This window comes from Carya illinoinensis, chromosome 11 (assembly GCF_018687715.1).
Source record: "Carya illinoinensis cultivar Pawnee chromosome 11, C.illinoinensisPawnee_v1, whole genome shotgun sequence".
Classification (NCBI taxonomy): domain Eukaryota; kingdom Viridiplantae; phylum Streptophyta; class Magnoliopsida; order Fagales; family Juglandaceae; genus Carya; species Carya illinoinensis.
The window spans coordinates 10,964,437-10,992,209 of record NC_056762.1 but is presented as its reverse complement, the minus strand read 5'-3'; the positions used below and the strand labels follow the sequence as shown (position 1 = coordinate 10,992,209).

The following is a 27,773-nucleotide window of genomic DNA, read 5'->3' as shown; positions in this document are numbered from 1 at the left end:
ATTGGTTGTTGGTTACTTTCATTCCTCATGCTTCATATTTTGCACAAGTTTTATAATAATTTTCTTTTATTCCATTTCTCTACTATTAATTATTCGAAATCGAAAGCTATAAATTAATAATTTGATAGGCATAAGGTCTAATTCAATTGTTTTCTTCTTTAACATATAATTAAAAAAGAAAAAAAAATCATTTTCATATTTTATGCTAAATTCATATTTTAAACTCTTTTTCTTTGACTATCTATTTATTTAATAAATTATTTAAAATAAAGAAATGTTATATATATATATATATATATATATATAAATTAATTTTATTATTTTAGCAAATTACTGAAATAGCTTTTTATAAAAAATTTTAAACTACGTTTAGCAACTTTCTTTAAAATATATTCAGACAAGGAAGATGACAAACTAGATTAAGAGTAGAGTAGTAATGTGTTGATTCTATGATGTGGGTAGGGACTGCGGAGACTTCCATACTTGCTCAAGAAGTTAAACTACTGTTCATGTTAGTTCACCGACTCGCTCACTCAATCACCATCTGCCCCTAAAAATAGTAGCCACATCATCTTCCATGGATTTTGGGACGCACTGATACGAGTGGTATCTCTCTTATTCACCTTGAGTCCTGTCCGCTTAAGCCCCACATTACAATACCGCTATATCTACAGTACATTGGTAAAGTACCCCCTCCCTCTCTCTCTCTCTCTGTCATATCAATTATTATCTGACCGGTGTTCTTGCTTATTATATTTGTTCTTTGTTTTTTCTGATTAAGTCCTTGCATTGAAAATTATTACCTGTTTCTTGATTGGATTCACGTGGTTTCAGACATTTTTGTACTGTTCAGTTACGTGGGTTCGGAATTTTTTATAAACGGTTCTTTTTTTTTCAATTCAATTGGTTTATCAGGAATTGAGATTCCCACGATATGAAGCTTCAAGGAGAGGATTTGTGAGGTCTTTCTCTTTGTATATGTAGGCTGACCGACAGTGTTGTGAACAGTTCTTTTCTGATTATCCAATGGTTACCAGTATCAAGTGCTTAGGCGCATTAGTGGATTTGGAGGTTAAAATTCAACTTGGTTTCTGGGCTGAAATGTACTAAGAAAATTCTTTACTTTTTTGGTTGTTGTGCATGAACTGTAGTGGGTTTGTGTGATCTCTTAAACTGTGGCCCAGTTGCTTGATATGGATCCTTGGAATTATGTTGGTGAAGGGAAGGGGCTTGACCCCGATGGAATGGTTTTGCCTAGTAATTCGCCCTCGAGAAACAAGAAAACTTGGTTGGGTTTGGAATTCAGAACGCCATGTAGTTATGGCAACCAGTTAGTGTCTGGTCAACAAGAAGCTGTTGAGAATCAAGGTTTTGAGGAATTGGGTTTTCCAGAGATAATTGGTAAACAGTTAGCCTACGATTCGTTTGGCGAAGTTCTGAGCGGTCACGTTGGGGGTGGAAGAGTTGTTAATCCAATCATGGCCACGTCAAATGCAATTGGAGAAGATGACTCTACTTCTAAGCTCTCAAGCTCTGTGGTGGATTCAAACAGTCGGGACTCGTCCTTCTTTGATTTGAAGCTTGGACGGCTTCCTGATCACAGAGATGGCTGTAATTCTAAATTTTCAAAAGGAATTCCGATCTTATCTTCGTCAGAGTCATCTGTACCTCCAGCGAAAAGAACACGGACATCATCAGGGTTACATTCGCAGACTGCATTCTGCCAAGTTTATGGTTGTAACAAGGATCTCAGCTCTTTTAAAGACTACAACAAGAGGCATAAAGTTTGTGAGGACCACTCCAAGACTTCCAAAGTCATTGTGAATGGCATGGAACAGAGGTTTTGCCAACAGTGTAGCAGGTCAGTTGTGTTTTATTAAGCCTTCACTTCAAATCCCCTACATGTAGATATGCCCAAAGAATTTATTTTTTTTCCCTTTAATTTTCATGTCCTTTCGGCAGTCAGAAGGAGCCATTGAAGAACTTATAGTTCGTTCAACTGTATGCTGTTCTTTGTTTCTGAGTACAGGATTCCTTCAAATTGGATTCCCTCGCATTGTCTTTCACCATCTTGTCTTTCGTATCATCTATTATCATCTAGTATTTCTTCTTTATTTTGCATGAGAAGATATTAATTCGTCTGTCCTATCCTCTCTGGTCCCAATAGTCATTGTTTTAAGTTACTGTGTCCTAAACTTGAGATTTTATGGAAAAGATCTGTTTTTTTTTTTTTTTTTTTTTCTCAAGTTGATCATTTTTACTTTTTAACTCAGGACATGATTTTTGAGAAGTTAAACCAACATTTTTCAACATTTTAATTCTGTAAGCCATTACCTTGACTCATTTATCGTGTTGTAATTCTTATTGCTGCTATGATATGCACACCATCCAGGTTTCATTTGTTGGCTGAATTTGATGATTGTAAGCGTAGCTGCCGTAAACGCCTTGCAGGCCATAATGAGCGACGCAGAAAGCCTCAAGTGGGTAGTCAATTCCGCCGGGATGGGAGATTGCTTCAATCATATGATGGTATTAAACTCTTCCTCCACCTCCTCCACCAACGCCCCTACAACAACCCCACCCCCCCCCCCCCCCCCCCCCCCCCCCCCAAAAAAAAAAAATTCTCTACTCTGGTGCTTAATTGGTCCCAAACAATAAGTTATTAACATGGATTTACCACTCCTTTAGTTTTCTTCAGGGATTTTTTTTGTTGTCCACCATATGACTGAATTTCCTCTGCTTAATTAGAAAACTTGATGGTACTTTGATTTCTAATTTAAGGTCTTTGACTGCTTCCATCGTGTATAATGACTATAGTGGAGTGCAGGATTTCATAATCTTTTGTTCTGTAATCCCTGATATGTTTTTGTACATAGGTTCTAATAGTTGAATCTATATGTATGATTGCTTGTTCAAATATTGTTGTTTGTTTCTGATTTTACTAGTCTCTTTAGATTATTAATATAACTTGACAAAATTTGTTAGTGTCTGTATATTGTTAATATCATTTATTTGAATTATGTTGTACTCTCAAAGGGAAAAATTAATGGGGAAGAGTAAGCTCTTTGTCAAGAATTGAATTGAATATTTCTGAAGTGTCCATTTACAGTGTAGGATCGTATAAAATATATAGATACATGCCTTGTCTTTCTATGGTAACAATTATAAAAAGAATTAAATAATTTACAATTATAATAAAATGCTAAGATCAGGGAATGGCTAATTTGGTGGGGATATGATTCTGTTAATACTCCCCCTCAAGTTGGTGCATGAAGATACGTAATGCCCAACTTGCAAAGAAAGTGATGAAAAAGTTCCTGTCCCAAGGCTTTGATGAAGATGTCGGCAATTTGCTAATGAGAAGATGTGTGAACAGCGGTAAGAAGGCCGGCCCGAATTTTATCACGAACGATGTGACAATCAATTTCAATATGTTTGGTGCACTCATGAAAGACTGGATTGTGAGCGATGTGGAGAGCGGATTGATTGTCACAATAAAGATTGATAGGTTCGGGATGAGAGACACCGAGATCTGTGAGAAGTTGTTTCAGCCAGATGAGTTCGCAAGTAGTGACAGCCATGGCGCGATATTCAGCTTCAGCTGAGGAACGAGCCACTGTCGTTTGTTTCTTTGTGCGCCAAGAAATGGGGCTCATGCCAAGCTGAATAAAAAACCCTGTGGTGGATCGGCGGGTGGAAGGACAACTAGCCCAATCGGAGTCGGTGTAGGCAGTAACATGTAAAGGACTGGAGGAGGAGAAGAAAATGCCTTGACTAGGACTGCCTTTGAGGTAGTGTAGAACACGAATGGCAGCTTGCATGTGTGGATCGCGAGGAGCATGCATGAATTGACTGAGAATATTTACTGCAAAAACAATATCAGGGCGGGTAATGGTCAGATAGATGGGGCGACCAACCAGTCGGCGATAGGCTCCCGGGTCGGTGAGAAGAGATCCATCATGGTCAGTGAGCTTCAAGTTTTGTTCCATAGGAAAGAAGGCAGTCTGAGCAGCAAGTTGGCCGCTATCAGTCAAGATGTCAAGGGTATACTTGCGTTGGTTGAGAAAAATGTCAGTCTGAGAACGAGCAACTTCAAGACCAAGGAAGCATTTGAGAGAATCAAGATCCTTTGTTTTGAAATGTGTAGAGAGAATGCATTTGAAAATATCAATCTGAGAAATATCATTGCCAGCAACTAGGATGTCATCAACATAAACGAGAACCATGGTGATGCTAGTGGGGGAGATAAGAGTAAATAAAGAGTGGTAACTTATCAAAAAAAAGAGTAAATAAAGAGTGGTATGCCTGAGACTGATGAAAACCTGCATCAAGAAGTACAATGGTTAGTTTAAAAAATCAGTTGCGGGAGGCTTGCTTTAGACCGTATAGTGATTTCTGTAGCCGACACACACGAGTCTCCCCCTTAGGGCAATAACCAAGTGGGGGTGTCATATAGACCTCTTTATCAAGATCACCGTGTAAAAAGGCATTGTGAACATCAAGTTGGTGAATGACCCAATTTCTGGTGGCAGCAACGGCCAGTAAGCAGCGGACAGTGGTCATTTTAGCAACTGGAGCAAAAGTTTCATGATAATCAACATCTTCAACTTGAGTGTATCATTTGGCAACTAACCGAGCTTTGTACCTCTCGATAGAACCATCGGCCTTGAGTTTAGTTTTGAAGACCCATTTGCATCCAATGGGTTTCTTACCAGGAGGAAGAGGTTCGAGGGTCCAGGTGGCATTGCCCTCTAAGGCTCGGAGCTCAGCAAACATGGCCTCACGCCAATGAGGGTGGTGAATGGTAGTGGAGTAACAGGAAGGATCAACAAACGTGGTGAGAGCAGTTAAAAAAGTAAGATGAGAAGGAGAAAAACGAGAATATAAAAGAAAAGTAGATAAAGGATGAGCAGTACATGAAATTGATGCAACGGATGAGGATGCAATGGACTCCATATGTATGGTCGGACAGATGTAATCCTGTAGATAAGCAGGTTGAGTGATGGTACGTCTAGGACGAAGAGAGAGAGAAGATTGGGGTGGTGGTGGGGTTTCGGAAATAGAGGGGGAAGAAATAGGAGATGGTGGTGGTAAGATGGGCTCGGGAGCAGGAAGAGGAATAATAGGTAGTGAGGGATCTGGAGGGGTGGGGTGGAGAGTGTTTGGAATAGAAATATGTGTTCATGAAAGGTAACATCACGAGAATAAAAAATAGTGTGGGTATCTAGGTTATAAAGCTTGTAAGCTTTATGATGATCGGGATATCCAAGAAAGACACATTTTGAGGCACGAGGTGAGAATTTATCACGGGAAGCATGAAGGGTTTGAGCATAACAAAGACAGCCAAATATGCGTAAGTGAGCGTAATTGGGTGAGGTATTGAAGAGAAGTTCAAAAGGAGATTTATTTTGAAGAATGCGATTGGGGGTGCGATTATTAAGATAAGCAGCAGTGAGGACACATTCGCCCCAAAATTTTAAGTGTAAATGCGCTTGAAAGTGGAGACTACGAGCGACATTCAGGAGGTGCCGGTGTTTTCGCTCCGCAACACCATTTTGTTGTGGAGTTTCGACACAGGTACGTTCATGAATGATCCCGTGGTCATGAAGAAAATTTTGAAATTTATGGGAGAGAAATTCTTGTCCATTATCAGTTCGTATAATTTTAATCATGGTATTAAACTGATTCTGGATAAGTGCAAAGAAATGAAGAAGATGAGTATAAGCTTCAGATTATGGTACATGAGGTATATCCAAGTGAAGCGAGAAAAATCATCGACAATAGTGAGGAAATAATAAGCACCACAAAGTGAAGAAGTATGATAACCACCCCATGTATCACAAAAAATGCGATTGAAAGCAAAAGTACTTTTATTAGCATTTAATGGAAAAGGAAGTCGAGTATGTTTTGAACGAGCACAAATATCACAATCAAAAATAATACGAGGATTATTATTAAAAAGAGTGAGAATATTTAAACGAGAAGGGTGACCTAGGCGTTGGTGCCATAGGATCTTATTAACGAGAGTCTGAGTAGAAGAAGCCATGACGGATGGAGGCCGATATACGTAAAGTCCATTGCAAAACGCACCCGCTCCAATCAGCTTCGTCGATTGTGGGTCCTTAAAAAAACATTGAGTGGAAGAAAAAAGAACAAGGCAAGTATTAGTTGATGTGAGTTGGGGTATAGAAAGTAAATTAAAATGAAAGGAAGGGACAAAATAGACATTAGCTAAAATGAGAGAATCGGTCAAAGGGATGGTGCCAATCCCTTCAATGGGAAGTGATGTTCCAATGGGTAAGCAAACATTCGGAGGATTGGAGAGGGAGGAAAAATCAGAGAACAAATTCCGATCATGGCACATGTGGTGGCTAGCTCCACTATCAATAATCCATGTTCGGCTGGAAGTGGAAGAGAAAGGGGAAGAAACATTACCCACAAAATTGCTGGAGGGGTTCGGTGGGCTGAGCAAATCTAGGAGCTTTTGATAGAACTCAGGGGTGAGACCGGGTACCAGTGAGTTCGTGGTGGAGGAGTAGGCGTGACGAGCCATCGGTGAGCGGCCCAATGGTGGTTTACCAAGAAGAGAAGGCTGGGTCTTTGGGCGAGGTGCTCGGCCTGGAGGGTAGCCGATGATGCGCCAACACTGGTCACGTGTGTGGCCATTCCTTCCACATTCTGAGCATCGGAGGAGTGGTTTCGAGGGGCCACTGGAGTGGGCAGCAAAACTGGTTATTTCGATTGGGGTGTGCCAAAGGTGAGGAGCCGCTGCTGTTCCTCCTGAAACAAAATAGAGAAAATTTTGGTGATGGGGGGAAGGGGTTCCATGGTTAGAATCTGGGTTCTTAATTGAGAGAAGGAATCATTGAGGCCAAGAAGAAACTGGTAAACTCTTTCATCCTCTGCTTGTTGTTGAAATTCTTTGAGATCACTGCATTTTTTAAGATGAGTAAGTTCATCCCAGAGTTGTTTAATCTGGTTGTAGTAGTCATGAATGGAGGTGGTGTTTTTATGCAGGGAAGCTAATTCTCGTTTAAGATGGTAGACCCCGTGCGTTGTTTCCATGACAGAAACGAGATTCAAGATTAAGCCACACTTCACGGGGATCAGTATGGAATTCAAGAGAGTTGGCTAGGAAGGGGCTGATGGAGTTAAGAGCCAAGTAAGAACCATGTCCTTGGTTTGATTCCATTGAGAATAGTTGGGTGAATCTGTGGCTGGTGGAGGAAGGGAACCATCAACAAAACTGAATTTGTTTTTGGCGTTGAGAGCACAAGTCATGACTTTTTGCCATTTGGGGTAATTATCTCCAGTAAGTTGGCCAGAGATGAGAATAAGACTAGGAGAATCAGAGGGATGAAGTAGATAGGGAGAAGGAGAAGGAGGGGGCTTGGGGGGTTCGGCCATGAAAGGTGTTGGGTTTGAAGGTTTAGAAACGTTGTTTGGCTGATACCATGTCAAGAATTGAATTGAATATTTCTGAAGTGTCCATTTACAGTGTAGGATCGTATAAAATATATAGAGATATGCCTTGTCTTTCTATGGTAACAATTATAAAAGGAATGAAATAATTTACAATTATAATAAAATGCTAAGATCAGGGAATGGCTAATTTGGTGGGATATGATTCTGTTAATACTCTTAAGACCTGCCAAAAACTTGAACGGAATCGAAGTTTCTTGGCAGCTCCTCTTAACCTCAAAATTGATTGACAGGTTGTTGTTTCATTTAGCGGTGTAATTCTGACCCTATTGGGTTGGAATACAGCCCTCCCAACATCAAGCCCAATAGATTTCAGAGTTGAAAATTTTCCTTCTGATTCTACCCAAAACCCACCCAATTCCAAGCAGGATTGACTTCTAAAGTTTGGTGTGAAAGATAAGAAATTTTTTTTGATAAATAAATAATTATATTGATCAAAGAATGGCAAAAAACCTCTATTACAACTCTGATGCCCCACCTAAGTTGGCACATTAAGGCAAGGAAATCTCGAAGGGCCATGCCATTAAAATCTACAGCTATGGCCCAACTACAAAGAGTTCTTAAAAATAAGAATTTAAGCTCCTCTACAGATCTTTCCTTGTCTTCGAAAGTCCACTCGTTGCGCTCCCTCCACAAGATGCAAATAGGGATCATCTTCCACGTAGTTTTAATCGGTTGCTTGCCTCTTATGCTAGGCCAACTGGCCAACGCTACCTCCACCATTTTTGGCATCACCCAAACCATTGCCAAACGAACAAACGCTTCGTTCCATAGAGTCCTTGCTACATTGCAATGTAACAGAAGATTTATTGACTCTCCCCCTCCTTTACACATACAACACCAATCTACAATAATAATCATTCTTTTCCTTAGATTATCAGTGGTAAGAATCTTACCTAGGGAGGTTGTCCAGACAAAAAATGAGGCTTTTGGAGGTGCCTTGTGACTCCAGATCTTTCTCCAAGGGAAATGAGAGTTGGACTCTGGGGTGAGAGCCTTATAGAAAGACTTAACCGAGAAGATACCTTTTCTTGCTGGAATCCACCGCATGACATCTTCTTGCTGGCTATTTACTCTTATAGAATAAATAAAACTGTAAAAATCTGCAATGCTGCTTATCTCCCAATCCTGAACTACTCTACCAAAATTAATATTCCAAGTACTCCGTGTTAACGTATATCATTCAGGAAGTTCTACAATTTAGGACTCTTTTAATATTAGCTGTACATATATGTTACCATGTATATAGGCTGATTATTAGGGATCAGTTAGGGGTTTTTCCATGTAGAGCATATTATCTAATTTCCTTGTATAGCAGCTGGTTACGTTGTGAATGAGGAGGCTGGAAATTAGAGAGCCAATTTTTCCAAAATATTCTTGATTTTCTGAGTGTTTTGACTTGGTATCAAGAGCAAGGTTCATAGTTTGATTTTTTTTTTTTACCTTTTCTGCACTATCGGTGCTGTTTGAGGTTGTGTTCTTGGCTATCGGCGCTGTCTGCATTTTCTTCTGGGGTTTCTTGTGGATTTCGGCGCCATCTGAGTGGATTTTCAGCTTCTCAGCACCATCTGGTTTCTTCTTGGGTACTTTCAGTGCCATCTGGTTTTGGGCAAGGAGAAAGTTTAGTGCTCTAGGTGCACGTGTTGTCTGGAATTCTTGGTGGTTTTCGGTCATCGGTGTGGGTTTGTTTCTTCCTGGCTTCTTGTTGATTTTGGCTTGAGTTTTCTTGGATTTCAGCCTGTGTTTCTTTTGCCGACTGCAAATTTACTTATTGTTTTCGGCACTATCTATTAGTTCTCTTTGGTTTACGGCATTTTTGTTGTGGTGCACAAATTTTGGTTGGATTTTTTTTTCCAGTTCCATCATGTCGTCCTCTGATAAGTTGGACTCATTCCCTATACGTTTTACTGGCAAAAATTACTCTGCCTGGTCCTTTCAATTTCAATTATTTGTCAAAGGGAAAGAACTATGGGGTCATATTACTGGAAGTGATCCCGCACCTAAAGATGAAGAGGCTTTATCTAAATGGGAAATCAAGGATGCTCAGGTTATGACCTGGATCCTTAGCTCGGTTGAGCCTCATCTTGTTCTCAATTTGAGGCCTTATAAAACTGCCGCTGCCATGTGGAATTATCTAAACAAAGTCTACAATCAAGACAACATGGCTCGGCGTTTTCAATTGGAGTATGAGATGGCGAATTTCACACAGGGAAGTCTCTCCATTGAGGAATATTTTTCTGGTTTTCAAAATCTATGGGTAGATTATTTAGACATTGTTTATGCTAATGTTCCCGCTGTAGCTCTCTCTGTTGTTCAAGCAGTACATGAAACAAGCAAGAGAGATCAATTCTTGATGAAGCTCCATTCTGACTTTGAAATTGCCCATTCTAATTTGATGAATCGTCATCCTGTACCATCTCTGGATGCTTGTTTGAGTGAACTTCTTCTCGAGGAGCAGCGTATAGTAACTCAAGCTACCATGGAACATCGGGGTAATGTTAGTGCACCTGTTACTGTGGCTTATGCCGCACAAGGGAGGAATAAGGGTAGAGACATGCGGGCTGTCCAATGCTTTAGTTGTAAAGCCTTTGGTCATATTGCTCGGGATTGTCCCAAGAAGTTCTGTAACTACTACAAGAAACAGGGCCATATCATCTCTGCTTGTCCCATTCGACCTGAAAAAAAGTAGGGTACTGCTTATCATGCCTCCACTGGTGCCTCTAGTTCTGCTGCATTGCCTGCTGCCTCACCAGTTTTTCCTATTCCTGCTCCTACAACCTTAGCGAACCCAAACACACTCACTCCTGAAATGGTACAACAAATGATCATTTCTGCTTTTTCTGCTTTTGGGCTCTCAAGTAATCATAACGTTTCTTCTAAGCCATGGTATTTTGACTCTGGCGCCTCTAACCATATGACCAATACTGTTGTTCCTCTTTCCAATGTCAGAAATTATGATGGAAATCTGAAAATTAACACTGCTGATGGCAGTTCTCTGCCTATCAGTGCTGTTGGTGATCTTTCTTCTTCCTTAACTGATGTTTTTGTGTCTCCTAATCTCTCCACAAATCTTATCTCTGCTGGTCAATTGGTTGATAATAATTGTAATGTTCATTTCTCTCGTTCTAGTTGTGTTGTGCAGGATCAAGTGTCAGGGAAGATGATCGTGAAGGGGCCTAAAGTGGGACGACTCTTTCCTCTTCATGTCTCTCCTTCCACCATTATTCCTAGTTTTCCTTTACTTTCCTTTGCATGTAATGTTGTTGGTTCTGGAAATAAGATGTGACATAGACGTCTAGGCCACCCAAACTCTGATGTACTTCGTACTTTGTTTAATTCTGGTTTATTGGGAAATAAAGCATGTTCTTCTCTTGATCTTTCTTTTGATTGTACACCATGCAAACTTGGAAAAAGTAAAGTTCTACCTTTTCCTCATCATGCATCTCGTGCCTCACAATGCTTCGATCTTATCCATAGTGATGTTTGGGGATTGCACCTATTGTTTCTCATGCCCATTACAAGTACTTTGTTACGTTTATTGATGACTTTAGTCGCTTTACTTGGGTTTACTTCCTAAGGGCTAAGGCCGAAGTTTTTTCAGTATTTAAGCGCTTTCTTGCACTTATTGAGACTCAATTCTCTACTAGCATCAAGGTCTTGTGCTCTGATTCTGGTGGTGAATACATGTCTAATGAGTTTCAGGACTTTCTTCAAAGCAAAGGGATTATCTCTCAGCGTTCTTGTCCTTCGACACCGCAACAAAATGGTGTTGTTGAGAGGAAAAATCGTCACCTTCTTGATGTGGTAAGAACCCTTTTACTTGAATCATCTGTTCCTCCTCGTTTTTGGTGTGAAGCACTTTCTACTGCGGTTCATTTGATCAATCGCTTACCCTCTCCTACGTTACATCATGTTTCTCCCTTCTTTAAGTCATTTGGCCATTCTCCTTCATATTCTGATCTTCGGGCATTTAGTTGTGTTTGTTTTGTGCATCTCTCTGCTCATGAACGACATAAACTTACTGCTCAATCTGTTAAGTGTGCCTTTCTTGGTTATGCTATACCTCAAAAGGGTTATGTTTGTTATGATCCCCATGCTCGTCGTATACATGTTTCTAGGAATGTGGTTTTCTTTGAAAATCAATATTTCTTTCCATCTCATGATGAGCTGCCATCTGCATCTATATCTCTTCTGCCTAGCTTTTCTGATTCCCCGACAATTGTGGAAAGGTTCAAACCTGGTTTTGTATATGCACGACGTCATCGACATGAGTCTGGTTCCACTTCCTCTATGCCCTCTCACGATCTTAACCTGGCGCCTGATCCTGCTCCTGCTTCCACCACTCTTCGCCGATCTACTCGCCCTTCTCGACCCCAAATTGGTATGGTTTCTTCTTCCCTGTCTCTCTTGTGGCTACTTTATCTTCTATTTCCATTCCCTCTAGCTACAAACAAGCCATGGAACATGAGTGTTGGCAAAATGCAATGCAAACAGAACTTCAAGCACTTGAGGAGAATCGCACTTGGGATATTGTTTCTTGCCCTCCTACAGTCAAGCCTATTGGGAGTAAATGGGTTTTCTCTGTAAAACTTCGTTCTGATGGCTCTTTAGACCGGTACAAAGCACGCCTAGTAGCTCTGGGAAACAAACAGGAATATGGGATTGATTATGAGGAGACATTTGCTCATGTTGTCAAAATGGCCACGGTTCGAACCATCTTAGCTATTGCCGCTTCCCAGTCGTGGCAACTGCATCAAATGGATGTGAAGATCGCATTTCTTCATGGTGATCTCCAAGAAGAGATTTACCTGACACTTCCCTCTGGTATGACTACTTCTTCTCCTCATGATGTCTGTAAGCTAAGGCGTTCTCTGTATGGGCTCAAGCAGGCTCCCAACTCCTAGTTTGAGAAGTTTCGCAGTACACTTCTTACCTTCAGTTTTACACAAAGTCAGTATGATTCTTCTCTCTTCTTCCATAAGTCTGCATCGGGTATAGTCATTCTCTTGGTTTATGTGGATGATATTATCATTACTGGCATTGACTATGATTTGATCACTAAGCTTCAGCAGCTGTTGCATGCGACTTTCCATATGAAAGATCTTGGCCGACTCACATACTTCTTAGGTCTAGAAGTACATCATCGGGCCAATGGTATTTTCTTGAACCAGCACAAATATATTCAAGATCTTATTACCTTGGCTGGTTTGGAGGACACTTCTTCTGTTGATACTCCTATGGAGGTAAATGTCAAATATAGGAAAGATGAAGGGGACCTTCTGGATGATCCTACTCTCTATCGGCGCCTAGTTGGGAGTATTATCTACTTGACCACTACTCACCCCGATATTTCTTATGCTGTTCATCAGGTCAGTCAATTTATGTCTTATCCTTGGCATCTCCATCTTGCTGCAGTTCGACATATCATTCGCTATCTTCGGGGTTCGCCCACTCGTGGCTTATTCTTTCCTACAAGCTCATCTCTTCAACTTGTTGCCTATAGTAATGCCGATTGGGCTGGATGTCTGGATACACGTCGATCTACTACGGGTTGGTATATGTTTTTAGGTGATGCCTTAATTTCTTGGAGATGTAAGAAACAGGATCGTGTTTCTAAATCCTCTACTGAGGCCGAGTATCGTGCCATGTCTACTGCTTGTTCTGAAATTGTATGGTTACGCGGTCTTCTTGAGGAGCTTGGGTTTCCTCAAACTACTTCTACCCCTCTTCATGCTGATAACACTAGTGCTATTCAGATTGCCATCAATCCCGTTTTCCATAAACGGACCAAGCACATTGAGGTTGATTGTCATTCTATCCGAGATACCTTGGAAAGTCGGGTAATATCTCTTCCTTACATTTCTTTAGATCTCCAAGTGGCCGATGTCTTCACCAAAGCAATGACTCAACAGCGACATCAATTTTTGGTTGGCAAATTGTTACTGGTTGACTTACCAGCATCAATTTGAGGGGAGATGTTAACGTATATCATTCAGGAAGTTCTACAATTTAGGACTCTTTTAATATTAGCTGTACATATATATTACCATGCATATAGGCTGATTATTAGGGATCAGTTAGGGGTTTTTCCATGTAGAGCATATTATCTAATTTCCTTGTATAGCAGCTGGTTACGTTGTGAATGAGGAGGCTGGAAATCAGAGAGCCAATTTTTCCAAAATATTCTTGATTTTCTGAGTGTTTTGACACTCCGTCCCCCTGACACCTCTATAGTATCCGCCATTGATAAATCCTTTACACTCACCAATTGAAATAGTGAGGGATACAAATCTTTTAAAGCCCTACTATCACACCACACGTCGCTCCAGAATTTAATCCTGGTTCCTGTACCCACTTGGATCTTAACAAAACGATTAAACACCTCTCAGCCTCTTCTAATGTGTTTCCACAATCCAACTCCATGAGGTCCACTAACTTCTCTAGTGCAACAATCTACCCATAAGCCTCCATATTTCTTTTCAATGACCAATTTCCATAGAGAGTCTGGTTCCCTAGCAAATCTCCATAACCATTTGCCTAATAATGCCCGATTAAACACCATTAGGTTCCTAACTCCCAATCCTCCCCCCGGGATAGAGCGGCACACCTGTTTCCGCTTAACCAAATGAAACTTGAATTCATCCCCCAAACCCCCTCACAGAAAATCTCGTTGGAGTTTCTTAATACGGGTTGCCACACTTGCTGGTATCGGGAATAGAGATAAGAAATATATGGGTAGGTTAGATAATGTACTTTTTATCAAAGTGATTCTACCGCCTTTAGACAAGTACATTCTTTTCTACCCCGCTAAACGCCGCTCTATTTTCTTGATCACTATATCCCATATCGAAGAAGCCCTCGAAGCACTCCCCAACGGAAGTCCTAAATAAGTCAAAGGGAAGGAGGCTATCTTGCAACCCAACATTCTTGCCAAGAGGCGAATATTAGGAACAAGCCCGATTGGCACCAGTTCTAATTTGTCCAGATTTACCTTCAGTCCGGAGACTGCCTCAAAGCAGAAAAGTAGGGCCTTTAACGCTTGAACCTGCCTTTGGTCTGGTTTGCACATAATCAGGGTATCATCTGCAAATAATAAGTGGGAAATATTAATAATACCCCTATTCGGGATTCCGATCGAGAAGCCTGTTATAACACCATTCACAACCAAAGCCGATAGCATCCTGCTTATCGCCTCCATGATTATGACAAATAACAAGAGGGATAATGGTTCCCCTTGTCTCACTCCACAGGAGCTTTGGAAGAAATCCACTGACACTCCATTCAACAATACAGAGAATTTTGCTGAGGAAATGTACCAATGGATCCATGTCCTCCACCGCTCTCCAAAACCACACCTCCTTAGTAAATGAAGAAAGAAATATCAGTTGACATGATCACACGCCTTTTCCATATCAAGTTTGCACATTATTCTTGTTTTCCTTGCTTTCATTCAGCTATCAAGACATTCATTAGCAATTAACACCGCATCCAGGATCTGTCTTCCTTTTACAAAAACATTTTGGGGTTGACAGACAATTTTCCCCATCACCTCGCTCAGTCTATTCGCAAGAACCTTGAAAATTATCTTATACACCCCACTTACTAAACTAATAGGCCTGAAATCCTTAATCTCCGCTGCCCCCACCTTCTTAGGTATCAAAGCAAGGAACATTGTATTAAGGCTTTTTTCAAATCTTCCTTCGCTGAAAAACTCCTGAAAGACCTTCAATAGGTCTTCCTTAATAACTTCCCAACAAACCTGAAAGAAACCCATAGAGAAGCCATCCGGTCCTGGTGCCTTGTCCTTTGCCATTTTTCTCACAACTTCAAAAACCTCTCTCTCTTTGAAGTCCCTTTCTAGGCGTGATGTATCACTCACGCCTATGGTGTTAAAATCCAGCCCATTCAGTGGAGGCTGCCATCCCACCTGCTCCTTTAGAAGGTTCTCATAGAATTCCACAACATGATTGTGGATTACCTGTTCATCTTTGCATTCCTCTCCATCCACCTTCAACATCTCAATATTATTATACACCCCTTCCCTCAACCATAGAGCCCTTGATTTTTTACGCCACACATCTCTTCTAATAGAATCAACCTTTCAACTTCTGCAACCAGCTTAACCTTCCTTTCTTGTTCTGCCTGAGTGACGTGTTGTACCTCTTGTAGTTTCTCAATCTCCTGTATTTCTAACAACTTTGCTTTTTTCATTTCCCCTACGTTGCCAAAAGATTCCACATCCCATACTTGCAAATTGAGAGCTTTTAGTTTTGCCGCAAAAATGAAACTAGGAGTGCCTTGGAACTGGTAGGAAGACCACCACTGTTTTACCCTATCCACAAACCCTTCAGATTTCAGCCACATATTCTCAAATTTAAACGGCCGACGACCCTTACAAATGCCTCCACAATCGAGCAAAATCAGCCAATGATCCGAACCAATACGAGGCAACCGCTTCTGCCAAAACCTCTGGAAAATGGCATTCCCATTCCAGTGAAATTAGAAACCGATATAGTCGTGATCATGACTGATTATTAGACCACGTAGCGGTACCACCGGCTAAAGGCAAGTCTACCAAGTTCAAGTCAAAAATGCATTCCGAGAAAGCTTCCATTGCTGGCCGTAATTTTCTACTTCCTGACGCTTCACTTGGGAATCTCACAACGTTGAAATCTCCCCCTATACACCAAGAGAGATCCCACTAGTTGTGAATCCCAACAAGTTCATCCCATAACAAGCTTCTATCTTTGTCTAAATTGGCGCCATAAACACCTGCAAAAGCCAAAAGATAGTTATCGGCTACACTCTTAAAAGAGCAAGCCACCGTATAATATCCAATAAACTCCTCCACCCTTTCTACAACACGTCTATCCCACAATACCACAATACCTCCTGACACTCTATTTGATGTCAAATGAGCCCAATCTACATGAACCCCGCTCCATAAACTTCGCACAATACCCTTATCAAAGTAATTCAATTTAGTGACTTGAGAGTTTCAACCCACCTGCTTCTTTGTCTCCTGCATTAAACGGCGTCGTCTAGCCACCATAAGAGGGAAAAAAATTTTCTCTAGACGCCGAAGTTGAGACGCTTAAAATCGGCCTAGGGTACTGTGCACCCATGGTTGCTGGCACCTTGCCGGAATCTCCCCCTGCTCCCGTCAGCACCTTCTGTGGAGTCGCCGTTGGCAAGTCAGTCATCGGCGAGCATAACACGAGCTTGGGCGTTGTCGAACTCGCGTTGATGGGGACTGGGTCATTCGATTGGGGCACTGGGTAAGCCAGCCACAGGGCTCAAGATGAGTGTGGGCTGGGACGGCCCAAGCCCAGGCCCTGTGCCCCGTTCTTTAAATGAAACACTGGGCCGGGCGTTGTCCACAGAGCCCGGCCATTCTAGATCCAACATAGCTAAAAGTGGCTAAGGCCCACATATGGGCCCTTTTGGCCCTTGATCACACGGCCCCGAGTCCACTTCACCTTCAGCCAGCTTCATCTCCTCCTTCCCTTTAATATCCTTTCTTATCCCGACATACGCACGTAACTCCTCCATTTCCCTCTGCACTTTTTTCAACTGCACTGCAAATCCAACAAACGCCTACTACTCACCCACGTCTCCTACCCAACCTTAGGCCTGCCATATTCTGACGCCCTTACAGCTTGAGTGGCTCAAAACACACCCCCATCCCGCCCATAGTCACCTGATTTCTTCTCACCGTGCACTAGTCTCGCCACCGTGAGGGCCTCTGCGTACGTAAGGTTGGATGGTCTCACTGTCTTTCTATACGCCTTAGCCCCAACAACTTTTTCTATTGGCTCCCTCGACTGGGTCATCTCCTCAGCCATCTCCTTTAGACTTTTCCAACCTCGTCCACCTGAACCTTCCGGAAAACAGAGTGGAGAAACTCTTCCCTCACGTCCGTACTCTGCAACCGATAGATAACGGCCATGGTGGTTTGTGCAACGAAACTCCTATAGCCCTCCCTTACCACGGAGTACACCTCCTTGCTCCCCCCCCTCTCAGGCATGCCTCCAGCACGCATACGAGCCATAACACTGTGTTATGGCACACTACCACCTCATATTTTTCCTTCCACCCCCTTTCAGATATGTGAAAGTTAACTCCTCTCACAAACGCGATCCTTTTCGATTCTACCACTAACTCTCTCGACAGAAACATCCTCCTTCGTAACATAACATAATAAAAAGATTTTCTAGGAGCTTTTACTAAAAAGTAGAGGCTAAGAATTTCCCTGTGCACATTGGCAAAGCAAACTCACTTAGTATGTAGACTTTTCATGAGGATTTATGAACTTTTACATGACATCTTGAAAGATAAGAAATTGCCATCTCTTTTGTCTTCCAAACATCACAAATAGCACTAAAATTTACTTGGTACAAAACTTTCAAGATAGTTCCACACAAATCACAAACAGGCTATGTTAAAAAACTTCCAATCTACAAGGGTTTGAGATCAGTGCATCCCTAGCTGCTAGATCTAGCCGCGAGACTCCCTACAGCATTGAGATGTCTCTCCCATCTCGATCATAGATCACTCGCACTTAAAAACTGTTGTCTCTACTGCCTTCACGCTTGTCATGTGGATGGTCATGCCAAGTTCAACGACAGTAGTGATGCCTTAGATTTTGCGGATGGTGTGGAAAAGTAGATGTTAGATCCTATATTGGGTCTATATTAGGTAGAATTGGGTTTAATAAACAACTATAGGGAGCCCTAATATTGATTCGTCTTTTTAGGGAATTGCACATATGTGGTTAGTGCATTCTCTAGTGTGACAAATGCTTTGAAGTCACCTAGCTGCGTCATGTTGATGAGGACATGAACAGTAAAAACATCATACCCTGATTTGTGTAGATTGTGAAGATCTTGCATAGTAAAGTGTCATTCACATCTTAGGTGGAACTAGGTGAGAAGCAATTAGAAGGGAATCCTAACAATGAATTATCGTTTTTAAGATATTGTGCATTTTTTTTTTTTTTAAGAAGAGGACAGAATCATAATTTTATTAATAGCCCTCACTTATAACAAAGGAAAACCGTGGTAACAAATCCGACACTTAGGGGTTACATATAGACATAAAAATCCAAACCAGGCATCCAAACCAATATAAATCAAAAACTATTTAATACATTCCAAATAAAACTATTATGCTAAAAAATAAGGTAAACCCCATCTATCAGTACGTATAAGACCCTGAAAACGACCTGGACCATCATTCTCCCCAGAAAAATCCAAAGACACCCCCTTAGTACCTTCCTTGCACGAAAAACATGTTGCACCTTTGCATTCAACAAAGAGAGAAGCTCCTGCACTTCCTCCCAAAAATCCCATAGGTACCAAAATCTATGCATTCCAAACAAAAACCAACCTACCACAACCTTTGAATCTGACTCCACCACAATATTTCTCAAACCCAACTCCTAACACATCTTCAAGCCATCAATTAGAGCTCTACATTCGCTAAGTGTGTTAGTAGCATGCCCATAATGATGTGCAAAACCAGCCAAGAGTCTGTCATGGTGGTCCCGAACATCCCCCCACCTCTAGAAGGCCCTGGATTTCTGGCAGAACTTCCATCTACATTAAGTTTGTAAAACTCCATCTGAGGATGATTCCATGCTACCCATTGCACAGGTTTGAACACGACAGGAGCCAATGGACAGTTTAGACCTTGCAACAATAAAACATGTTTCGAATTCAATTTTTTAAAATGTCGAAGAGAGATGGAAATATCCATAAAAAACGTTTCACGGCCCGGATAACTGTCTTCCAATCAAAAAAAATTCCTTCCATCCGAGTTACAAATCTAGTGCGCCAAATTGCCTAAGTAATAATAATACAAGCCACACCACGTAACCACCCTACTTGAGAATTTGAAAATGCCCTCAACCACCAAATATTAATAACTCCCTGCCACAACCTTACTTGCGGCAACCAAACCCCAAAATTAGCTGCAAAATAGTTCCAAACATTTCTTGCCCCCTCGCCATCACATAGCACACGATCTAAAGTTTCAACTTTAGGCGCTACACAACAATCACATTTTAAAACTATCAACACACCGAGACCTTTGATAGTTACATCAACTGGTAAAGCTTTAAGTTGCGCTCGCCAACAAACAAACGACATTTTTTTTGGTACATGTTGTTGCCACAACCACTTTTTCCAAATACAAACTGCACCGTGTTGCCTAATTACATTCCGTGCAGATTTTGTGCTGAATTTCCCATCTACCGATTTCATCGTCCCACTCGACTGGTGAAATTGTCAATAATTCTTGGAAAAAATTAACTGCACCATCATGGACATCCTCAGCTGAATAAAGAATCTGTCCATTGTCCAGCTCAACCCTTTCAATCACCTTATTTTTTATGCATGAAAAAAACTTGTGTTTGCATCTACTTCCGAAAGCCACTTAATCCATGACTTTTGGCACCCCAAAATCTCTTCCCTATGCAGCCGTTGCACATGTTTTTGTTTATAACATAATAATTCATGCTCTAACTTTGAAGAATAATTCGAAATGATCACTTCTTCCAGGTCTAACAACCTGGTTTCAATACTTCTTAGCTCAGATTTCACTCTACCAAACACTTCCACACTCCACTTTTGTAAAATTCTTTTTAAAGTCTTCAATTTTTAAGATATTGTGTGCATATAGAGTCATAGACTACCACGTCATCAAATCGTAATATATTTATATACAATTTCTTTGATTGTCTCTTCAAACGACTTGAACATCCTCAAATGGCGTCTCGATGTTGCTAACTCAATTAATGATGTATCAAATTTACCTAAAATCATCTGCATTGGAATCTAAAGATATGTGCCCTTATGCATCATCTGTACTTTGCCATTGTCTGTCTAATGTGCCTTGTGCACTACACAGACCAAATGTTCCTGTGCTAGGCACGTGCAACTAATCAGAAAAACTCACTACACATGCCATAAGCAAGTGTGAGCTCCCATGTAGGACTGCCCATGCTTGCCCCCAACGGTTTGACAAATCTCGTGCTAGGATTGGTATCCAACTGGACCAATTTGACCCATTTCCTACTCAGCCCCTCCATTCCAGTTGACCATGTCGTCTCAACCTGTTTCACACAATCCAACCTGTACAAACAATTCAACCTGACATGCGTGCTTGGATTGACTTGAACCAATCAGATTTTAAAATAAATGCATATCCTTTTGACACAAACATATGTACAGTTACACCACCAGTCTGACATCCAAATTCGGAAGATGTTAAGAGGACTAAATTCTCTTTACTTCACCATTGCTTCACATGGCACACCTATATTGTCTTACAGGTTATTTCTCATATAACTGGTCTTAAAATACACAACATATAAAGTTAGTCATAAGGACATCCTTTGAATTTTATAGGACATGGATATAGGCCTCTTCGCTAAATTATATTAATTCCTATGTTTTCCTTCTTCCAGGAGTCTGACTATTTACATGCCTTTTATTTTAGATCTTATCAAATTCCATTTAAACTTACTTTTTATTTTATAAATTGTCAATTATCTTCAAGCTCAGCGATTCATTATGCTTATTATATGTTAAGACTCCAAGTAACTGCCCTAAATGGTCATCAGGCACTTTAATACAATAATTGGGGTACTGCCCAAACAATTTCCAGACCGTAAGCTCTAGAATCTAGAGAACGCCTTCTGTTCTTAAAAATTTTCTGGCTGTTGATATTGGTTCCTTTCAATTGCTCATGAGAATGTCTTGTTTCTTACTGTAAATTTATTTCTTGTGAAGACCAGTTCTTGAGTTCCCATTTTTACAGTTTTGACTCTTGTATTCTTAGAATTATGTTTATAGTGATTGTTGAACTCTCCTTGTAGGAGGCAACAGATTTCAGGGAAGTTCTATATCGACAACTTCCTTTATTTGCCCAGAGATTCTCCCTAGTGACCTCTTGCATCCTGAGAAATATGGCACGAGTGACCGGTGCAGGCATCTAAAAGCTAAAGATGGGACTGACTATGGGCCTCTGTCAACAAATGAATATCTGCATTCAAAATTCCCCTTCCCTTGGGCTATTGAAAAGCAGTCCCCCACATTTCATGACAACGGAGCTAATACTGCAACCGGAAACATTTTTTCAGCAAATATAAGTCAAGATACACATGATATAGGAGGCTCAACTTCTAATTCGCATTCTCTTTTCCAGAACACGTCATTCAGAAGGGAAGAATTCAATTTTTCTGATGCAGCATCAACCGCTCAAGGATTATCGAGAATTTTAGACTCCGGTTGTGCTCTCTCTCTTCTGTCATCTCATTCACAGAACTCTTCAAGCCATTTGGCTGGGATTCCCATGGCTTGTCCACTGATCATGCCAAGTTGCAATCCCCATGACAGCATGGGTCAATTTTCTCAGAGATTCATAGGAATAAGTTCACAGCCTTCCTCAGGTGGAGTGTTGAATAAGTTCCCTTCATCTGAAATTAATTCTGCAGAAGAGAATTGGCTTTGTCCAATAATGATATCTGATGGTAGTGGTCCTGTCAACTTTGGAATAGCAGATGGGATTTTTCAAGGGTCTGTTATTTTGAATTCAAACGATCGCCATTCCAGTGAAAATGGGCCTACCATTGACTTGCTTCAGCTGTCATCACAGCTCCAGCGAGTAGAGCATCAGAGGCAGTCCATGCAAATGAAGTAGGAAAATGATGCTTTCTTCTGCCTCCGAATCACATAAACTCCTCAGCAAACAAGGTATATAAATATGTTCCTTGGAAATTTAATTTCGGTGCTTCCATATGACCTACCAACTTAACGGTTTCCTTAGAAATATTCCTACTTTAAATTCTTTTCTCTGTTCACTCAACATTATATATCGTTACATTGATAGAAGGGGATCATTCTTGACCCTACGGCATTAAACCTTAATACAAATACATCTAACTAATGAAAGTAGTAACACTGCATTTAAGCCTAACCATGATAAACATAAGAATAAGCACATAATCCCAACTGTAAAAAGAATGATTATATTGGTTCAAGATGATGGCTTTGCTATCAGCTGTGTTAAGATATAAAATAAATAATAAAATGTATCATTCCCATCAACTTAAGCTTTTGGAACAAGTGGTGATTTGTATGATTGAAAAAAAAAAAAAACAAAACCGATGAACCAGTTCAAAACAAGTCGGTCCGATACCGGTTTCATTTTTCTCAAAATCGATCTAGTTCCGGCTTTCATTTTTCTAAAACCAGACCAGACTAATTTATATATCTTTTAATTTTTTATATTATAAAAAATATTTTTATATGATTTTTTATATTATATATAATATATATATAACTATATATAAAATAATTTTATATTATGTGTTAAATTGTTAATTAATATAATATGAAATTTTAAAATCCTACTATTCATGTATAATAGTAATCTAATAACATAAAATTAATATAACATTTGATATAACATATAATTAATCGTATAAATTTTAATACATCATTTGATATAACATTATCATTAAAAAATTTAATTTTATAACATAAAATTAATCTAATACCAAATTTTAATCTTAAACATGAACATTTGATCATTTGTTATTATTATAAACTATATATATTAAGAATAAATACATTTTATAGTATAATAAATTATAAGATATGTTCTTTTTAATAAATATATTTCTATGGATTTAATCATATAACTTATATAAAAAGTGTTTGTAACAAGCATATTATCACTAACATATATGTAACTAAGTATATTATCACTAACATATATAATCAAATATATAATTTAAGTTAGACACTAACATGTTATCACCTGCATATTATCACTAACATACATAATCAAGTACTATATCACTATAAGATACTATTATTTATACATATACACTAATACTAATACTATTAGTAATCTACTATATATAAATAACTATATAAATCACTATAGTATTAGTAGTTTTTTTTTTTTTAATAACAAACCATAACTTCATTAACCAAAAGAGGATTACAGACATAAATCAAATCATAAGATTTGAGATAAAAAGTCTGAAATACAATCTCACCACATGTTGATACTATCAACAGTTCTTGCATATTGAGCAAGATAATGAGCCAGCCATATTAGCTTCTCTATAGATGTGTAAAAACAAATTCCCCAAAACATAATGACGTCTGCTTAACCTGGCGGTAAAGACCACCAAGCATTGAATTTGTCATACTATCTTGTTGCAGTGCCTCAATAGCTAGTAGACAATCTCTCCACCTGACACCTGTAGCTTGTCAATTCCCATACTTACACAAAGTTGAAGGCCACGGAAAAGAGCTAATAGCTCCATTTGTTTAGGTTCAACCACATCCCCCTCTGATATGCTAGTAGCCATTAAGACTTCCCCGAGTTATCTCTCAGAATTGCACCAGTACCTATTTTTCCAACCTCTGAAAAAATTGTTTCATCCACATTCAGCTTCAACATATATGATTGAGGAGGCTTCCATTTATAACGATCTCTCACCTGCAACCTGGATTGTTTCTGAATAGCTTTATGACTTCTCAGAAGTGATAATGCATTTTCAGCAACTTGATTAGGAGAAATGACCACCTGTTCATGAATATATTTATTCCTCCTATACCAGACCCCCAAGCCAAAACAAAGAAAATAGACAAACTGTCATATTGTTTAGCTTGACAGAAATTAAAAACCACCTCATAGATATTCATGGATTTATCAATAACTAGTGCAGGTAAATAATCTGTCCAGGTTTTCTGAATCTGCGCACAACTAACCAAAGCATGAGATATTCCTTCTCTTTTAACATTACACAAGTTGCAGATCCCATCATTTGGAACATGCTTTAACAATAGATTTTCCTTTGTAGGCAACCCATCCTTACAAGCACGCCAAGCAAGAATTTTGATCTTGTTGGGCATAGGCATGTTCCAAATCTGTTTCCAAACCACTTTCTGAATACTTACAGATGAAGATTCGGCTTCCTGAGAGCCCTGCTGATCCAGAATGAATTTATAACAACTTCTAACACTGAACACACCATTCCTTTCATAACCCTATATTCTCTTATCTGCACTATTACACCATCACACAAAAAAATTTACAGAATATCCCCCACAACACTTGGATTAAAGAGAGCTCTAAGTCACACCCCAAGCTCTAGGATCTTCAGAAATAAGAGAATTCACACAATCCAGCCTGTTTTCATCACTAAACACATTCCCTTCTTTTACTAGTGAATTATGACTCAGGATCCATTTATCAAGCCAAATGTTAATAGAATTCCAATCACCTATCCTCCATCTACACCCATCCACAATCCATTTTTTTGCCTCCCAAATATCTTCTTTAGTGTAAGATGGAGATCTTCCCAACCCAACTACCAAGAAATTTGAACCTGAGAAATCTTTCTCTCTTTCATGATTTCATAGAATCTTTTGATTCGTATTTATGAATCATTCATTCTAATCACCCTTCCATTTTTTTTTTAATATTATTTTCATTAATTTAATATTATTTTCATTAAATAGATTCTATTTCATTTTAAATATTATATTTAAATATTTTTAATGAATTAGAAATAGAATTCTATCAAAGAATAAAATAAATAAAAAAATAAATCTAAGAATAAATAGATATTAATTATAAATCGATATTATTAAAACAATATTTATATGAAATATTGAATATTAAAAAAAAAAAAAAAAAATAATAAACTAAATAGGATAGGTAGAATAGAAATGATACGAGGTATAGGACCTTTTTGGAATGATTACCTAGGGGTGTCAAATCGTGTTAACGGGTCGTGTTCGTGTCGTGTCAAAGCGTGTTAACGGGTCATATAGGTCAACCCTAACTCGACCCGTTAAGCTTATCGTGTCAAAATCTCAAACCCTAACACGACCCATTAACATAACGGGTCGTGTCGTGTCAACCCATTTTGACCCATTAATAAATATTATGAAATATGTTTTTTTTATAAGTAAACAAATAAATTAAGAAAATATTACGAAATAGGTTAATACGACACAATACAACTCATTTTAAACTATTTATATAAATAAGTTGAATAGGCCTGAAATTAACCTTTTTAACCTGATTAAATTTAGCATAATTTTATTAAATGTTAAAATTACAATATCTATAAAAATTATAAAACTAATTATAAGTCCAAAACTACAATCCAAATAATAAAAATATCGAAATTGAAATTCTAACAATTTTATTTTTAGATATAAAAATATAATTGTAACTTTAACTTTCTTAACGTGTCATAACGGGTTATAACGGGTCAAAACGGGTTAACCCATTATCAACCCGTTAAGCAATCGTGTCTTAACGGGTCAACCCATTTGGACCCGAACCCATTAAGGCTAAACCCTAACCTGCTATTATCGTGTCGTGTTCGTGTTGAGTTAACGGGTCGTGTGACATATTGCCACCCCTACTGGCAGACCAGAAAGGGCGATCTATGCAGTAAAGAATTCTCATCTTGGAATAACCTCCACCCATGTTTAGCAAGCATTGCCAAGTTAATCCACTATATATCACTATAGTATAGTTATACTAAGTATATAATCCACAAATACTATACAAAAGTAAAAAAAATCAGACCGAAACGATAAACCAGAAGTACTGGTTTAGGGGTATAACCAGTTATGTATCAATTCTTCAAATCTCAAAATCAGTGTATACCGATTCGGTTATAAAATATGTCCAAAACTGGTCCAAACTGGACCGGTTATACCCCTAGTTATTTCACATGGTATCAGAGTAGAAGTCTTGCGTTCAAATCCTAATACTACACTCTACTTCATTTTATTAAATATTCCATATGTTGGGTCACCTATTAGGGGGACTAGTCTTGCCCATACATGAGGGAGAGTGTTAATATATAAAATAAATAATAAAATCTACCTCTTCCTGTCAGTTTAAGCTTTTGAGACAAGTAGTGATTTCACAAGGTATATCCCTGCTGCGGATGAAATTAAACCACATAGGAAGGAAGCCACTATGTCACTTCCAAACTGTATAAACTATATCGTGTTGCTTTTAGATTTATCAGAATTACAAAGCATCTCATAGTTTTGTTGTGCTTTTCTTTCAGATTATACAACCTGTGATATACCCCATCAGAATAATGATTATGTATAGACCACGCAAACGGTTTTAGTATTCAATTGACGAAACAGATCTCACTGTAATGCAATGGGAACTGAACTAGTCAGAAATTTCACCAGTCTACATTATGGATAAGTTGCATTTATGCCACACAAGGGACCAGGACATGAGCAAGTGGCCAATTTTGTCAAGTTCTGTATGCAGAATGACTACGGTTGACTTCGTTGGCTTCCTAAATTGTATTTCCTTTTGGAGATGGGAGTGAAGGTTTAAAGACTAAACCCTTTTGCGTCTGGACATTCTTGTGGCAACAGACTAGTGAAAAGATAAGCGTTGAGGCGATTATAGCTCGTCAAAGAGGCGATGTTCTGTTTGTAAACATCATAATGTTGCTAATTTATAAGTCATAACTATGATACAATTTTTTTCTACATTCGCATAATTTCTCAGCCATTGAAGGTAGTTTGCTTCCTTCATCCATATCGTGCTTGAAAGCACATTAATCAACCACATTGATAAGATACCAAAGATGTTAGAAGATGATGCTCTCGAATTTACAAGTGAATAGTATTTATGTGGTTGGAAAATTTTAAAGGCAATAATATTAATTTGAAGAACATTGTTCGAAAAATTATTTTTATTTTTTCTTTAAAGAACCTTAACTAGATTATAAAAACCTCTTATAACTCTTCAAAGATGATAACAAGTTTAAAATAGTAGGAAAATTAAGAAGAAATCCCACTTTCTTATTGGTAGACTCAAGACCTAAGCTTAGTTAAGTGGAAAAATATTCAACCATTTATTATAAAGTAATGCTACATACAGTCGTGAAGTACACAAACATATACAATTACTTTGAAAAAGAGTGAGATCAATTACTAAAAAATTAATTTATTTTTATGTGAGTCTCATATTTATTCAATTTTTTTAAAATAATTGTACGGCATTTTTATACTCACCATTGTAACTATTATTTCTTAAAAACAAGTAAATAAATAAGAATGAAACAAAAAAAAAAAGGAAAAGGAACGGGGTACAAACTTTTGTATTAATATATTGATATGATCAAACAGCCATCAACAAATGTCGTTGTAGTATAGTGGTAAGTATTCCCGCCTGTCACGCGGGTGACCCGGGTTCGATCCCCGGCAACGGCG

General features: G+C 39.0%; 1 protein-coding gene and 1 non-coding gene across 4 annotated transcripts; both read left to right on the top strand.

Annotated features, from left to right (window-relative positions):
• The first annotated feature begins 442 nt into the window (after positions 1–442).
• On the top strand, positions 443–27,047 carry LOC122281747 (squamosa promoter-binding-like protein 6). 3 transcript variants are annotated; one of them, XM_043093505.1, is made up of 6 exons: positions 443–681; positions 916–1,861; positions 2,393–2,529; positions 21,362–21,934; positions 22,046–22,238; positions 26,603–27,047. In XM_043093505.1, exons 2-5 carry the CDS (start codon positions 1,194–1,196, stop codon positions 22,183–22,185), a joined length of 1,518 nt encoding a protein of 505 aa, XP_042949439.1. In that variant the 5' UTR covers positions 443–681; positions 916–1,193; the 3' UTR covers positions 22,186–22,238; positions 26,603–27,047. The 3 variants fall into 3 exon arrangements, with proteins under 3 accessions (XP_042949439.1, XP_042949437.1, XP_042949438.1); XM_043093503.1 differs by having other exon boundaries at positions 444–681; positions 21,362–22,238; XM_043093504.1 differs by lacking the exon at positions 443–681 and having other exon boundaries at positions 717–1,861; positions 21,362–22,238.
• Positions 27,048–27,701: 654 nt separating this feature from the next.
• On the top strand, positions 27,702–27,773 carry TRNAD-GUC. The gene has a single exon. It is a non-coding gene; the product is annotated as a tRNA-Asp (tRNA).

Bases quoted from the DNA above. Each gene is read 5' to 3' on its own strand.
- LOC122281747 (XM_043093503.1), top strand. From the start codon at position 1,194: ATGGATCCTTGGAATTATGTTGGTGAAGGGAAGGGGCTTGACCCCGAT. The intron at 1,862-2,392 runs GTCAGTTGTGTT...CACACCATCCAG, and splicing joins TTTTGCCAACAGTGTAGCAG to GTTTCATTTGTTGGCTGAAT. The intron at 2,530-21,361 runs GTATTAAACTCT...CTCTCCTTGTAG, and splicing joins ATTGCTTCAATCATATGATG to GAGGCAACAGATTTCAGGGA.